Source organism: Canis lupus, chromosome 11 (assembly GCF_011100685.1).
Source record: "Canis lupus familiaris isolate Mischka breed German Shepherd chromosome 11, alternate assembly UU_Cfam_GSD_1.0, whole genome shotgun sequence".
NCBI lineage: Eukaryota > Metazoa > Chordata > Mammalia > Carnivora > Canidae > Canis > Canis lupus.
In genome coordinates this window covers 28,017,421-28,035,338 of record NC_049232.1, presented here as the reverse complement: position 1 = coordinate 28,035,338, position 17,918 = coordinate 28,017,421, and the positions used below count along the sequence as shown (strand labels likewise).

General features: G+C 34.3%; 1 protein-coding gene and 1 pseudogene across 8 annotated transcripts in view; one reads left to right on the top strand and one right to left on the bottom strand.

The window, feature by feature from the left end:
• KDM4C (lysine demethylase 4C) overlaps positions 1–17,918 on the bottom strand; it is a 410,759-nt gene that overhangs the window by 138,864 nt on the left and 253,977 nt on the right. For 7 of the 8 annotated variants that reach the window (XR_005366745.1, XM_038552332.1, XM_038552331.1 and 4 more), the window contains 3 exons: positions 11,480–11,661; positions 9,635–9,848; positions 7,537–7,613 (listed from right to left, as the gene is read on the bottom strand). Coding sequence is in view for 7 of the 8 variants with exons in the window: in XM_038552332.1 (XP_038408260.1) it covers positions 7,537–7,613; positions 9,635–9,848; positions 11,480–11,661 (473 nt within the window). In the remaining variant the exon portion in view is untranslated. Of the gene's footprint in view, positions 1–7,536; positions 7,614–9,634; positions 9,849–9,894; positions 10,040–11,479; positions 11,662–17,918 lie in introns of those variants that run through there. The other variant, XM_038552335.1, reaches the window with a different exon arrangement.
• Positions 499–1,076, top strand: LOC100685349 (annotated as a pseudogene).

Here is a 17,918-nt window from a genome sequence, read left to right as displayed (position 1 = left end):
TGAATCCAGGCTCTCTTACCATATTGTGGGGCAATCCAGGGGGTAAAAGACTCTCTTGAACCCTGGTTCATTATCTGTAAAAGGAGATTTCTGACAGAGATGAAGAATTCTTTAGTCCTTGTCAGTATTACATTTTATAGAAGCTGTGTGCTGCTTATATTAGTTTACATTTAAACCAATAGTTTTTCTGAATTTGTAGGTCAAAAATTGAAAAATAAAACTTTACTTTTTCTAAAATAAAAGACTTCAAAGAGCATAATAAGAGCAATTTCTAATATCTATTATCAGTACCATTACTTTTATCTGGGGAATTGAAGGGGAGAAATAAGGGTTGTGTTATGTGGTAAAGGTTACAAACATTAAACACACAAATTTTCTTTAATAATCTCTAGCCTAAGAGAACTCCTATTCTAGAAAGAGGGAAAGCACTACATTGAGATTCAACAGAACTAAGTTAGGGGAAACAGAAGTGAGTGGCGGGGTCGGCTGATGGTAATAGGGCCCAGTGGCTATTCACAGAGCAAGTGAAGATGAATGCCAGAGGACTTGGATCTCAGCTGAAGGACAGTATTCCAGTTACTGAACTTTCAGCAAGTGGACCTTTTGAACAGCATGATCTTCTTCGAAAAGTTCTCCCTTGTATGAAAAATGAACTTTTTGCCCAGTCATCCTCTTGAATTATCAGAAAAAAATTTCCAGCTCAACCAAGGTAAAATGAATTTTTCTACACAAAGAAACATCCAGGGTCTGTTTGCTCCACTAAAATTACAAATGGAATTCAAGGCAGTGCAGCAGGTTCAGCATCTTCAATTTCTTCCAAGCTCAAACCTTTCATTGGATATTTTAAGGGGTAATGATGAGACTATTGGATTCGAAGATATTCTTAATGACCCGTCACAAAGTGAACTAATGGGAGAACCACACTTGATGGTGGAATATAAACTCAGTTTACTGTAATCTGTTGTGCTGTTCATGAAAATAGAGGGGCTGCATGTTGTTTATAGTCATCTTTTTACTATAATTTGATGTATACAACATTAAAAGTACTGACACATGAGAAGAAAAAAAAAAGAACTAAGTGAGCATTGCTTCATGTAGATGCACCTCCATCTATAGAACCCAGTCTCAATGCAATGTGGGAACCAAAGGCTACCACTTTCCCCCATCCAACAATCATCCAGCAGAATAAACAGAAAGTTACATGGGTTGGCATTCATTCTTCCCAAAGATCTGATGAACTACCATTTCTAAGAGGTCAATCGTTTTTACCTAAGACTTGACAGGTAAACTAAGGTACACTCCAAAGATCAGGAGTTCAGACAAATACACTCCAACAATGGCTTAGATTCTTCAGTCTACAAGTTTTAGCAACACCATGGGAGTGAGTTTTGTAAACACCACTACCCCAGGAATTTCTAGAACTTCTAGAAAAAGACCTCATTTTCCTTCAGAAGTCAAATAAAATAGCTATGTTCAGTCTCAGAGGGCATGAATGGCAACCACTATCCAATCTATAGCTATGGCTTACCTACAGTCAAGCAATTTTTTAAAATGTTTATTTTTAATCATTGCAATTGTATATTCCATTCTTCATAAGAGGAAAAGAAATGCAAATCCTAAATGATCATCAAGATACAACTTGCTCATATCTGTTACTCCATTTAAAAAAAACAAACAAGCAAGCAAAACAAAGAGCATAGTGAATAAATGTGAAGACATATTTCATGTTTGGGTTTTGATTTCCTGGAACAATTCTGGGGCAAAAAAAAATGTTATAGATAGGTTATGTTACACATAAACAATACAACTTCATTATTCTATATAGTATAATAAACACTGTTGAATAGATAATAAATGTGCGAAATCGCCTGGTTTGTGCATTTCATAACAAAGAATGAAAACTCCAACCAATAGTGTCTGTTTTTATACTTTTCATTACAACATCTGTCTCTTCATACAATAGCAATGTTCACCCAAGAATATAATATACAACTACTTTTTTCTAAACTGGATTACTTTCAAATAAAAATATTGAAACAAATTATCCTAAATTAAGTATAATAGGATATACTGAAATAAACAAAAAGAAAGGATAATGCATATTTTCATGTATTCCCAAACAGCAAATAGATATGGTTATAGTAAGGCCTTGAAGTCACCGGTTTGTTAAAAATTTTCTTTAGCTCATAAAAACTACACAGATCTGGCCAATAATTACCAATGCCACTTCTATTCCTATACTTTTCTGTTACTCAACACCTCTGACTAGGTTAAGAAGTGCACAATAAATTTAGTATGCTGGAAGGTTCCCAGTTCTTAAGGAAAGATCATTAGAGCAAAATGGAAATACAAGGCAACACAGAATCGAGGGATTTTAGGGTCAGAAGAGACCTTAGATACAATCTCTAATAGTTCCTTCTCATTATAATGCTTTTAAATCTTTAATTTAGATTTTGTTTAGATTATAAGTATGTGAGCTACTGTGTTTACCCTACCCACCCATAATTACTTAAAGTAATAAAAAAGCTCCCTAGTAAGACATAGCACAAATAATACACACTTTATTTGAAATTTTTTACCCTGACAATGTAAAACTAAAGCACAGGTTTAATGCCACCAAAGACACAAGACTGGCAACGTACGATTTGTCAAAGTCATAAATATGAGCATGATGTGACTTTCCATGATAAGTTACCAATCCTTACATGTAGTTTTCACCACCACTTGTGGCACTAAAACAAAACTTCTCAGCCCCTATCCCCAGAGAGGTCCCTGAAGAAACATCCAAATTACCTATACAGAATCACCAGATAGCTACATTATCCTTAAATTTTAAGAAAAGAAAATCTTATCCATATTCCTTGTTAACCTCTTTAAACTGCTTATATTTATTTACTCTTTAGAATTCTATATTATAAACTCTTCAGATGATAATATAGAAAATCCTATTTTAACTCTACATAATATGAAGCACATGGATTTTTTATTTTTAGAATAATAGTAAGCATTTAGGTTATCAGCCCACTCTAGACATCTAACATCTTTCTTCACAATCAGAAGTGTATTCCTAAAGGAGATTTCAGGTATTTCACAGAAATACACAGATTCAAAAAAAATTTTTTCAGTGTAGGAATAGAAAAGAAAATGGTGGGAAAAAAATCTCAAAGAAAGCAATACAAATTTTGTATTTTTACAGTGAGAATACTAGCATTTTTAATTAGTAGTAATATGTAGTCATTATACAGTGGAAACTGACAAGCAGATTAGAGAAAACTATAGCAATTTAGGTCAAAAGTGATTAGATTCATATTAAAAATCAAAATAAAAAGAAACACATGCTAGAATTAGGGTATTGATGGTCTACACCTAAAATCAGAACTTGGTAATGCTTGGCATGTGCTCTCAAGTCATGCTGTAACAGAGTAAAAACTGCTCCAAAGTCAATTTTGTAAATAGCCACAAAAAAGTTGAAAACAAACAGCTGAAAATAACCCAATACAGTTGGGTTATAAGTCATAAACTCAAATATAGCTTTCAGTTAGTTTTATCTATTTACCTTAGCAGTACTGAATAGGAAAATAGGCACAAAGCAATGATATTTAGTTAGAATGATGAGATTTAAACATGAGTCTCAGGATAGACAGTATTTGAGGGGTTCTTTATTTCATTTTATTTGAATTTAGATATAGAGCCAGGATCCTAGAATCTAAATTAAGATACAATCCAAAATTTGTAACTAACCTCTTCCCCAACACATTCCACTGAAGCTAAAATAAGGCTTCTTTTTTCTTGTTTTAACTGATACAAATGGACACAGTAAAGAAACAGTAGCAAAATGAGACACAGTGAGACTGAAGCCAGACTCTGGAAACAGTGGAAGCATGAAGGTCACAAATAAAGGTCTGGCCCTATATCTCTGTGATCACAGTCTTCTAACTTTATGCTTCACCCATTCAGAAATGATCCAACACTGCACCAGCCCCCTTTAGGGGGGCTATAGAGGTAAATGAGACAAAGTCTGCCCTCTGGTTACTTAAAAACTATCATTAACAGTTGGGGCCAGTAATGTCCGTCTTTAGAACTGGTAAATGAAAAGAGAGCTGGTCTGTGAGCATTGATTCTACCTTGCATACATCCTCAGTTACCTTGCATACATCCTCAGTTACCCTGACAGTGACAAAACCAACTACCGTCTAACGTTAGATGAAATAATCCCCACAATGTCTTTGCTTCCAAAATTTAAATTATTGATGCTTAACTCTATGATACAGTTACTATTATAGCCTCCTTTTCCCCCTTAGCATTATTGAAATATAACTGACATATAACATTGTAAGTTTAAAATGTATAACATGATGTTTTGATTTACGTATATATATTGAAAAATGATTACCAAAATAAAATTAGGTAACACATCCATCATCTCACATAGTTTCTTTTACTTTGTGTGTGTGTGTGTGTGTGTGTGTGTGTGTGTGGTGTGAGAACTTTAAAGATCTTAGCAACTTTCAAGTATAGTACTACAGTAGAGTATTTCTAACTATAGTTACTAGGCTATATGTTAGATTCCCAAAAATGTATTCATTTTAAAACTGGAAGTCTGTATCCTTAAACACCTTTACCTATTTCTCTCAGTGCCCCCCCCATTCATGATCACCAATCAACTTTCTGTTCCTATGAGTTCAGTGTGGTTTCTTAAGAGTCCACGTATAAAAAAGAGTATACAGTATTTGTCTTCCTCTGATTTAGTTCACTTAGTATAGTGCTCTCAAGGTCCATTTATGTTGTTGCAAAAGGCAGGATTTCCTTCTTTTTATAGCTGAATATGAAATTCCAGTGTGTATCTGTATATATACATGTCATTTTCTTTACTCATTTATCTATCAATGGGAACTCTTTAAAATGAATGTTTAAAAAACAGAACCACCACACTCAATTCTCACATATACCTTATAAAGATAAATACAAGGTATTTCAGGTTAACCTCTGCTTACTCTCCAGATGTGCAAAGTACTTGTCATAAAAGGAAACAGAATTAGCTAGATCACATCTGTTGTATAAATATACATCCCAAGCAAAATACATTATTGGAATATTTTGCATTCAGGATGAGTAATAAGTCTTACTTTCACAAAGTACATTTAAAAAGAAAATCTAAGGAAAAAATCAGGAATAGAGATAGTGAAGTACAAACCAGCTAAGAAATATCATCTGACTTCCCCTACACTGTTAGATTCCCATCAGCTCCTTTGGAGCCTCCATTAGAAGGAGTTCTAAGGCTTCTTGGAACCTAAAACTGACAATGTGAGATTGATTCCTGAAGAAGTTAAGTCTAAAGATACTTTTAAAATGCAATCATTGGGGTGCCTGGGTAGCTCAGTTGATTAAGCATCTCCTTCCAGCTTAGTTCATGATTTCAGACTCCTGGGATCGAGACCCGCTTAGGGCTCCCTGTTCAGCAGGGAGCCTGCTTTTCCCTCTCCCTCTGCTCGTTCTCTGTGCTTTCTTTTAAATAAATAAATAAAATCCTTAAAAAAAAAATGCAATCATTCAGGCCACAAAATCCAAAGAATCATACTTGTCTACTAAAAATTAACATTGTAACACTTCAGAGCCGCACTAAATAAGGGAATTAAAGCCAAAATATTGATATTATCAGTTAGTTCTCTGCAATGCTTAAATTGAAATTCACGGATTTCTCAGGAGAAAAAAACAGGAATCAAGCTTCATAGACAAAAGTCCACTTAAATGGATAAACTAAAAACCCAATTGGTGCACTGGGAATTCAGATACTTCTACTTAGAAATAAGATATTACATGGGTCTAAAAAAATTATTGTAAAACTGTATTCAAGATTTTCCATTTCTATTGCAAATTGAAAGAGATTTACATGGTATCAATAATAAAATACAAAAGACATATTGTATTTTCTAAGAGTGTGAGGGGTTAAGATTAATAGCAGCTCTAAATTCTAAAGAGTTATTAATCTAGTATTTCCTTCTTAAAACATGCTAAAGGAAAGCAGTATAAACCATCACAAGCAGTCTTAGAATCAGGGTGGATAGCCTAGGCCTGGCCCTGGCTCTGCCATGCAAAGGACAATGGTACCTTGAATAACAGGATGGCTCAGAATGTGAGCACAGGAGTCAAGCAGTAACTGTGGATGGAACAGAGAATTCTTCATGCCTTGGTGAACTGGATTAGAATCTCTCTAATCTCTAAACCTCAAACCTCTAATGACACACTTCAGGGTGAATGAGAGGACATCACTGGCCAGACTAATTCTACATAGCTTTAATTGGACTCACATAATAAATATAAGACCTGCATGGTAAATAAGAACTTAATATACTTATTACAGCAGGACTTCCTGGCTGATTTCAAGATACTCTGTATTTACAAAATTTTTATTAATATAATAATCACATCAAAGGAAATATGAAAATGTTTTCTGGGCCCACTAATGAAAGATTTCTTAAATTGGGGACATTATCTCTAACACCAAACAGATCAGATTATTTGGGCTATAAAGAATGTCCATACTCTCCCATTTTTCCTTCACTATCTAAAGTGAATGCCAGCAATAAAATCATTCAGAAATACATTCTCAGACATCTTTAATTTATAGTCACCACATGTCTCTTTCAACACGGAGAGCTAAATATACATATCATGACATAAATTTTTATCATGCAAGGCATTTTCCTTATATTGTCCTCCAGGTTTTTAACTCTGGCTGCAAAGAAATTTAATTCATTGTCATTAGAGATCATTGAGAAATAAAGCAAATGCTACTATTACAAATGAAATTATCTCCTCTAAGATCAAGAGTGAGGGATACAATGTTGAGAACAGGTCCTAACTTTCAAAAAAGTTCTGATGTTTCTTGAAACAGAATTTTTAAGAAATATCAAGGTAGCACAAAACTAAACGGAAAAATAGGTAACATGGTAGATTAGTGGAATAGAACTCAGTGCTTGGATGTAAGCTAAAGTTTCAACAGAGTTTGTCAGGAAAAACAATTTAGATGAGGAAGAACCTGTGTGCCCTAAGTCAGGTATCATTTGTTGTTGAAAGATTCTGTTCCAAGTTCACGTATCACCTGGCACAAAGAAGACCCAAAAGTTTATTGAAGAATGAATATATGAATGAATCAGTGGGAAAGTTATGTGTGAGCACGGTTTCATCAGGGGCCAGCAAAGATCCTGACCTTCACTATTACCTAGAATATTTTATTTTCGAGAATTGCAAAATAAACCTGGGCAGGAAAGATGAAGGAATATTTTAGACTTGATCTGATAAACTGGCAGTCTCTGTAGGCTCCTGAGTAGAGGAGTGATACCTAGAAATTTATTTAATATTTCTATGATGAGCAGAGCCATCAAAGAGGATGATCTGAAAAGACTAGAAATATAGGTAAGAATAGAAGTGCACATAAAAGCATGGGTACAGCCTTATCTTATTGCTAGATTTAAATGTGTCCACAGTGGAGAGAGTGAGAAGAGGTGTTAAAAGATAGTAAAATAGGCCACTTACTGCTGTCCATGCATTTCTTTTGCAACGGGCACATAGCCATCCATCACAGATCTCATGAGAAGGGATACCATAGCAACCTATAAAGTAATAGTATGGATCCACGAATTAGGTCTTTTGCATTTTGGTAATATTATACATCTTAGCACTGAATAAATAAAATTAGAACTGCCTACCATAATACCATCTTTGATTTTCACTGCTTAGAACAAAATATAAGCAAGGCTGTCTCAAAGATACTTTTGGTTCTCATGCCTCATAGCTAATAGGATTTCAGTCCCAGGAAACATGAGAGCATAGGTCTTAATCATTACTAATGCTTACGATAGTTCTCAGATAATTCTTGAATGGGCAACATTAAATTTCTAATTTGTTGGGTCTAGTCCTTTACTCATACAAAACATATTTCAAAATAAGTTGCAATTCATAAAGGAAAATTTGGGGAAGATTTAAAATAATACAATAAATAAATTGATATATTTTGCAAGTTAATATAATTTAAAATTACATTTCATAAGCTTTAATCTCAGTGATTGGGATAGAGGATGCACAATTCATGGTTAGTGATGAAGGGGTATCTTCAGTTCTATTTGTCAATTCAATATATGCTTGACTCAAATAAATGGGTAAGGAGATACCTGATGATGCAAATACAAGCAGCAATTATACAGTACCAACAAATGTGTAACTGTGACTGCCTTTCAAACGGCTTTGAAATTTTAAAGAAGTAATTTTTAATATAAAATTTCTATAACATTTAAATGAGAGAGAAAATAACATAAATGTAATTTCCAAAGAAAAGCCTATCACAGTTAACCAAAACTATAAAATGTTTAGTTCGGGGCACCTGGGTGGCTCAGTGGTTGAGTGTCTGCCTTTGGCTCAGGTCATGATTTCGGGGTCCTGGGAACAAGTCCTGCATCAGGCTCCCCTGAGGGAGCCTGCTTCTCCCTCTGCCTATGTCTCTGCCTCTCTTGTGTGTCTCTCATGAATAAATAAATAAAATCTTTGAAAAATAAAATAAAATAAAATGTTTAGTTCAAGCACATGTTTATGAAATACTATAGCTAAATTGTATAGCTTGTACATTTGGGAATCAAAATTAAATCCTAGTTTTTGTGAAATGATGCATTGGCTGTTATATACTTATAATAATGTAGATTGAATGCATATATGTCTGTGTTACAGATTGATATAAGTACAACAAAAAGGTTGCTATATTTCAAACACATTATGTTCAAATCTCTTGGGGAAGCTGACAGTATCTAATCAATAATAAATGATAGCGAGGCTATTTCAGCCCTAAGGTAAGACTGGTGTTTCTCTGGGGTATACAGAAGATAATACCTATTATTATAACCATTCATGCTACACTGACAGAGACAGACCATACATAAGTATGTTAACATGACATATGATTTGGTAAGATCTGGAATATTAAAATGCTTTAACATAGACTTATAGTATATGACAGATCCTTTTTCACATTTTAGAGGATTTACATGGCAGGCCAATAAAAAAAAAAATATATTTGCCACTTATCCCATGATGTGAAAATATAAAATTGTGACAGGTATGGAGCTTAATCATCTCAGTCCTGGGGGAAAACAACTGTAATGATTGTTCTCCCATGGAAGGCAAGAGATATCTCCTTACCCTTACAAAGAATAAAAATTAAACTCTATAATTAAATTTAACAATAATTCCCCAAATCATCAAATATTCACTTCTCTTTAAAAATACAAAGAAAAATAATCATGAATCAACACCAGAGATTAAAATTAAGTTTTTACAAACTATATCTTAAGTAAAATTCAAGTGTGTGAAAGGAGCCCCATAGCGACCCAACATCTGGACAAAAAACAAACACACAAAACTGCTCTCCAGCGATCCTGCACAAAACTGTAGAAAAAGAGATTATTATACTTACTCATACTTTCATCAGAAGAAATGTGAAAAAGAATGATCTAACCATTAAGAATGCCAATAGTTCAATGTAATAGTGCCAATAGTTCAATGTGGCAGGGGACAAAAGGGTGAGAAACAAAGATTATGTGAAGCACTGAAAAGCCAGTGATTGATGTATGAGAGATTCATTTACTTGCATGAACCCGTACGCAGCACTTTGCACAGGAAATCAGAAGACTTGTTCCATCCTCTTCCAGAAAGGCATTAGGCGGAGAATATTCTATATTTTCTTCACTATAAATAAAACACATCTCTGGAATGAGGGGCTTAGTCTTTCCTCCCGGAGTAACCACTTCATCTAATTTTGTCTCCCATCTAGAATCATTTTCTTCATTGCTGCTATCTGGCTGAAAAACATAATATTCCCACATGAGTGAAAAATATGCAAAAAAAGTTCATCATTTGTTCTGGTCACTCAAATCCACTAACAGCTGTTCCATGCACTAACTTCCAGCTTCTGTTCTTCCTGTTGTTTTCCTTGATATAACTATTAGCTTTTTATCAATGTTCCTCTTCAGGCTCTCATCCAGAAGCTAAGCTGTAGAAACAGGAGGACATTCTGTACATCTGCTTGTATGAAAAAGTGATAACTTGCTAAAACTATACTCTTACATAAACATTCAGGGAAAGCATCAATTTTTCTGAGGAATTTTTGTTTCTTTATTTACACCAGGTTAGCCAACCTGGTTTCATTTACTGAATAATTTTACACCTGGTTACACTTGAAGGAGTGTTTTCAAATACCTCAGTTTTAATCTGTGTAACAGTTTTTAGAGAATTTTTGAAGGTTTTACCTCACCACAAAGTTTTAAAACATCAAGACAGAAAGATCTGGAAAATGGCAATTGTCACTAAATTAGAATATATAATGCAAAACAAAATTGTCATCTCACCAAAATATATGAAAAACACTCAGTGCTTAATTGAAACTCTAATTAATAAACTATCTTATCTCCAGAGATCTTATATTAATAAATTCCCCTGTATCTTATACTTTTAGTGAGAATTCTTTTAATTTTTGGGAAATACACAGGCAGATTATGATATAGAAATAAGAGTCAATAAAAAAGTTAAGCTTTTCCAAGGAAACACAGACTTTCAATGATGAAACAGAAAATAGTTTGTCACTCACAAGGGTCACATCAAAGACAGTGTGTTAAGTTTATTTCCTCTGTTTACAAAGATCTGATAATGTCGCAAATCACATAATTTCATGCCCTGAAATGTCTGAACAAAAAAGCATTTACTTTACATGGGCTCTAAAAGAGAACGATCTTAAATAAAATACTTCTGGTCCCATTATTGAGAATATAACTCAGAACACAATGCTCACATCAATACACTTTATAATATATTTTATCTTAAAATAGGTCACGAAGTTCCACCCTTACTAGATTCCTAAAAATCACTGTCTGGGTTAATGTTAGAGAATGACCCCCTCAGTGAGCTAAAATGCCATCAGTATTACATAAGGATAACACTGAAAATAATACTATGCATAGCTGGCTGATGAGGGTGAACTAAACAATTCAGTTTGTACTGAGTCCTGCTATACCTCATGCATGTTCCACGTGGTAAGATAAAGACAGACATTTTAAACATTGGCCCAGAGCTGACATAGTATTCAGAGTGATATTTTCAAACACAAAACAGAGACTAAGTCTAAGTTCTCTCTTTGTAAAACTTCTACTATTATTAAGCTTTAAGTTCTGTGTTTCTTGATGAAAAAGGTTGGAACTGCCCCTTGACTGACATGAACCAAGACTGACAAATAAACCATTTATTTTAAAATGATATCAGAGAAATGTCTTTCAAGTAGCACCCAGAACTTTTATTCCTTATTCTACAATGGCCATGTAGCTATATAAGTATTGATATCTCCCTTTTCATGTGTACACACACCTTACAATGATTCATCTGTGTTTTTACAGCCATACAGAAAGTGTAGCAGTGACAGTAACCCCTCCACCCTTATTACCTTGTAGTATGGCATAAGGAGAGCACAGATGGCACAGTGTGGCTCCATTTTGGCCATGGTTGCATTATACTCCTGTTCAGCCACAAAGTTTGGGGACTTCGTCTGCCAAAGGTGGACCAAAGGCTTCGCCCAAGACTCTGTTTCTTCCACTTCCTCCTCAATCGATGGAACCTCAGGCAATTCTTGAAAAACAAGGCATGAAAACACAGTGAGCATGGGACCGAGGGAAAAACCAAAACAACCTGGTTATAAAAGAAGCAAACATTCCAAAGTATCATTGATATTAATGTCAGACAGGAAACTTATTTTAGCTTTCAAATACATTCTGAGAGAAGCAGAACAACAACAAAAAAAATGTCCTTATCATCCTCTTCATCTTCAAGGGCAAGGTCAGATCTGATGGCCAGACAATGAGCCTCCTATTGATGGCCTCCCTATCCATGCCAGGAATAACTAAACTGCTCCCTCCTTCAACTTCATTACTTCTGTATTTGTACTGCTACCATAAACACCTCCCATGGGAAAATAGCTTGTATCTGTGAAATTACCTTCCAGCTACCAGAGAAATTCATTGGCCCAGTAACTGCCTTACCAGTATTTTCAGTTTCCTCACCTAACACTGTATATATGGCTTAATAAATATTTATTAATCGAACTTCATTTAATTAACTTTTGGGTTTGAGAATTCATGACAATAACATTTACAGAGCACCTATCACATGCCAAGCAATACAGCGCCATTATATGAATATGGAAAAGAATTCCTATTCAAATCTTATTTGCTCAATATAACACCCCCAGAGGCTCAAATCTCTTAAATATGTATATCTGTTAACATGAATGAGGCAGAGATTACTCCACAAAAATAGGACTTTACAAAATTTTATAGAAAGCCAGAAAAATACAGAAAGACATAACAGGTTATGAGAAAAAATTCCTAATGCCTATACCAAAGGACAGTATATCACAGCAGGTGGCAGCAATCACAGCTACATCTAGGACTTAACATCTTCAGCTGTGACACATTCTAAAACTCCTCATCACTAGCTGTCATAGTCTTATAAATAAATACTGGGGGGCAATGTCCTCAAGTCCCAAGCACAGGGGCTTCTATGAACCAGGGTGTGCCAGCCCTTGCCTTGTTGACTTAACCATTTTTAAAAAGTCAAAATAGATTTGCTTAGATGGAAAAATAAGAAGAGCTAAATGAAGCTGAAAAGAACTCAAAAGACATCAAATGCCAACTGAAGTGAAAGGGAATGTTCCTGCTTCCATGTTGGTGGTGGTGGTGTTATTATCATTATTATTATTATCATTATTATTAACAATGGAAAATGCTTAGTACTTAGCCAAGCAGTATCTGAAAACAAAAGGTAAGATACCTTAGCCTCTGTTTGCAGTGAAGTAATCTGACACTAAACATACACTGTTTCCACCTCAGTCTCCCTCCAATACAGAACAGAAGACTTCCTATGAAGACTTAGATTTGACAAATGAAAGATGAGAGGAGAAGAGTTGACCAGGAATTTGAAATACCATTAAGTCCTTAACTCACAGGCTAATATCTACCACATACACGCTAAAAATGGGATCTAAACAAAAAGAAATCCTTGGAGTTTGAATAGCTATTCCCTCTTCCACAGTAGATTTATCATATCACTTGCTTTATTATAAAAGATTGAAACACACAAGATAGATGATGCTCTTACCCCTTTGGTTGGTCATAAGTTAACCTGAGGAGTTCTCAAAATATTTTCAGGGACAGAGGAAATACTATTTAATTCTCAAAAGCTTAACAACAAAAAAGAAGTAGAGGAGAAGGACAATTCCTAACAAGGAAGCCAGAGAGCAGGAGGGTAATGCAAGCCGTGGCACTGGACCTAGGATAGCCTGATTCAACTGGAGCTTTTCTCAGACTTTCTCAACAGACCTGGGAGAGAATCCTTCTCTAACAGATGTCCTTCCCCAAAGATGAGGTTGCACTCTGCTCCAACAAGTATTTATCTTGTTTGGATAATCTCTGGGCCAGAATACATAGTGAGCACTGTAATGATGTAATATCATTAGTTAAAAGCAGCATGGCAGCAAAATCGTGCAGCACGAAGTACAGGGAACTGTTAGTCCAGAGACCTAGCTTTAAATTCAAAATTCAAACCCTTTGATTCAGAAGGCCTATATGGCTTTGGGTAAAATAGATTTTCACATAGTAAGAATTCCTTTTTCACCTACTTCAGAGGTTTTTTTTTTTTCTTTTTAATATTAAAATGAAATACTGTAAAACTTTTTATATTCGAAAGTGCTGGAATTCTTTGTAAAGTCCCAAGTGACATAACTGTATATACTGTTATGTAAAATCCATCTAATCATTTTATTTTCATTTGATCTGTTCATCAATTAAGTGCTACAATACTTTATCAGGAGGAAAATAGGGTACATTTAATCTTAAATATATGATATTATTCATATTTTAATTTAGCTTTGAAAACCAAAAACAGGGATGCCTGGGTAGCTTAGTGGTTCAGAGTCTGAACCGGCTAAGGTCCTTTGGCTCAGGTCCTGATCCCGGGGTCCCGGGATAGAATTTTTCCAGCCTGCTTAAGATTCTCTCTGCCTCTCCTCACCCCTTTTCTCCCCTCCCTCTAAATTAATAAATATCAAATTAGTTCTTACAACATCCTTGTAAAAGAAAAAGGCAAGGGTAGATATTATCAAACAAAAAAAAGACATGAACACTGTAGGCATTTAATGAATAATAATGTTTTTATTACTAAAATCATAGCTTTTTTATACCAGCATAGCAACCACCAGAAGATTGTGCATAGCTCTGAGTCTCATCCTGAATGCCATAGATTGCTATAGATTCAGGAGAGGGTGAGACAAATGAAAAATCCCTTGGTATAAGTGCATAAAGCTTAGGAAATCTGTGAAAACATTACTAGCAGTTACTGTATTCCTAACAAGAACAAAAGAAGGGCCAATAGTGTGACAGCCATTCTCAAAGGTCTGTGGACTTCCAGACACATACAGCACATTTCACAAAGTCTGTAGAGTCAAAACTACTTTCAAAATAACATGAAGATGTTTTTTGCCTATGTCACCCTGGCAATAATTTTGTTAAATTTGTGATAAATATGGGATATATGCATAAAGTACTGCTGCACAATAAAGTTCAATATTTGTCTTGGGGAAAAGCATATGTGCAACTAGTTGAACTGTAAGTTGAATAAGTTGTCTCTTTCATGAAACACCATTTTTCCTTGAAAGAATAATTAACAAACTATGGTAAATTAGGGTCTTAGAAGGAATTTTCATAAGTGAAAAAAGAAAGCCTGTCATTTAAAAAAAAAAAAAAAAACTATTCAGAGTGTTTGCTGATAGTGGTAAATTCAAGTTTTTTTTTGTTTTGTTTTGTTTTTTGTTTTTTTTTTTTTTAAATTCAAGTTTATGAGTCAAAATTAAAATTCTGGAAAACATGTATCCACTATTGTAATCCTGACAGCTTCCCAATACTTAAAGCTGGTTCTGATAGTACTAATAGTGATGATATAAAATATAATATTTAAATATTATATAAAGAGACCTATATAACTCAGATCTGTTTACCAACACATGATGTTCCAAAATCATGCATGTGTAAAAGACTCACTCAGAGTGCAAGACAGACCAATGAATTTTTATCAATAAAGTACAAAGAGTTCATTGATGTGATTTCAGATTCCACATTGCAACTACTTTTTTAAGAACTAACATATGCCAAATTTTGATGTAGTGTCAAAGAAGAAGATCCATAATTATCTGAAAGGTTATAAAAATATTGTACCCCTTCCAAACACATATCTGTGTGCGGCTGGACATTCCTCACATACTTTAAAACCAGACCCATGGGAAGGGAAGGGAAAAAGAATAGGAAGAGAAAGGACATGACAAGATTAAACAAAACCTCTTTGGGGTCCTCAAAACACTTAAGGACACGGGGGGGGGGGGGGTCCTGAGAGCAAAAAGGTTGATAATCATTAACATATACATAGTGATATAGATATTCATCAAAAATATTAGTATCATAGAGTTACTGTTGAACAAATACAGCCCTAATAAAACTGGTGCAGGCTCTGTTCTCACAGCCAGGTCAGAATTCCATAAACTGTTTTCCTTAATCGATATATGATGCTTAAACAAAAAGAAAACATGTCAATACTGGAAGAAGGCATCCTTTTCTCTCAGTTCCTCCATTAAGGTCTGAAAGATTTGTTAGCTATAGTAGAAAACAAATTCTATGCCACCAGCACTTCATTTTTCTTCTTAGTGAGTCTCTTACTTCATGAAGGCAATCTAAACTCACAAAAACGTTCCCATTACTCTGTAGTGAGCGAAATACTGCTAAGAAAAGCCATGAGCCTAAACATACAGTAGCTTCTTAAATTTACATAAGCTATTGTACAGAATTCACAGAAGCAGTTTATAACACAGCTCTAGACACAATGTTCTTAGGAGCTTTGTCCTGAGTAAATGTAAGCAATGGCTTAGGTGGCCTGGATGGCCAGCTCCCTAACAACCTCTACTACCATGGGGGAACAGGGAAAACACATACTACCTTGGATAAATACAGTGAAGTAACTTGTTGAAAATGTTACTGACTTCAAGAGTTGTTCTGAAATGTGATGTAATGAATACTGGGTATTATATAAGACTGGTGAATCACTGACTTCTACCTCTGAAACCAATAATACATTATATGTTAATTAATTATAAGTTAATTAATTGAATTTAAATAAAATTTTTAAAAGACATTAAAAAAGAGCTGCTCTGAAATTTTTTAGTTGCCACAAAAACAGTAAGTTGAATTACATGATAAAAGAACTTGTCCAAAGGCAAAATACCAAGCTCCTAGATCATGCACACAATACACTGAAACAGTTTTTAATAGTATTAAAAAGATTCTTTCTGGCAAGAGTTGCAATAACTTATACTAGACAAAATAGACTTTAAAATAAAGACTGTAACAAGGGACAAAGAAGGACATTATACCATAATAAAGGAGACAATCCAACAAGAAGATAAAACAATTGTAAAAATTTATGCACCCAACATGGGGGAGCACCCAAATACATAAAAACAGTTCATAACAAACACAAAGGAACTAATTAATAATAATACAATAATAATAGGGGACATTAACACTGCACTTACATCAATGGACAGATCATCTAAACAGAAAATCAACAATGAAGCAGTGGCTTTGAATGACAGACTGGACCAAATGGACTTAACAGACATATTCAGAACATTCCATCCTAAAACAGAAGAATATATCTTCTTTTCAAGTGCACATGGAACGTTCTCCAGACTAGATCTCATTTTAGGCTACAAAACAAATCTCAAGAAAGTCAAAAAGACTGAAGTCATACCACATGTCTTTTCTGATCACAACACTATGAAAATAGAAATCAACCACAGTAAAAAAAAAATCTGAAAAGATGACAAATAAATAGGGGTTAATTCAATGAGGTAATAAAAGGAGAAATAAAACAGTACGTGGAAACAAATTAAACAGTCCAAAACATAAGGAACACAGCAAAAACAGGTCTAAGGATTTTTATAACAATACAGGCCTACCTCAAGAAGTAATAAGAATGTCAAATAAACAACCCAACTTTATACCTAAAAGAACCTAGAAAAAGAACAACAAACAAAACCTAAAACCAGCAGAAGGAAGGAAATAATAGATTACAGTAGAAATAAATGATATAAAACTAAAAATACAATAGAACAGATAAATGAAACCAGAAGCTGACTTAAAAAAAATTAAAATTGATAAATCTCTAGCCAGACTTATTAAGAAAAAAAGAGAAAAGACCCAAATTTAAAAAAAACACACAAATGAAAGAAAAGTAACACCACCACAAAAATATAAACAATTGTAAGAACACATTATGAGCAACTATATGCCAACAAATTTGAAACCAAGAAGAAATGGATAAATTCCTAAAAACATATAAACTACCAAAACTGAAATGGGAAGAAAAGAAAATTTGAATAGATCAATAACCAGCAAAGAAGTTAAATCAGTAGTCAAAAAACTCCCAACAAAAGTCCAAGACCAGATGGCTTCACAGCCAAATTCTGCCAAACATTTAATATTTATTCTTCTCAAAGTTAATACCTATTCTTTTCAAAGAATCCCAAAAATAGAAGAGGGAGGAAAACTTCCAAATTAATTCTAAGAAGCCAGCATTACCTTAATACCCAAACCAGATAAAGACACCAGAAAAAAAGAGAACTATAGGCCAGTATCTCTGATGAACATGGATGCAAAAATTTCCAACAAAACACTAGCAAACAAGATCTAACAATACATTTAAAAATCATTCACCACAATCAAGTGGGATTTATTTCTGGGTTGCCAGGATGGTTCAATATGCATAAATCTTTCAACGTGATA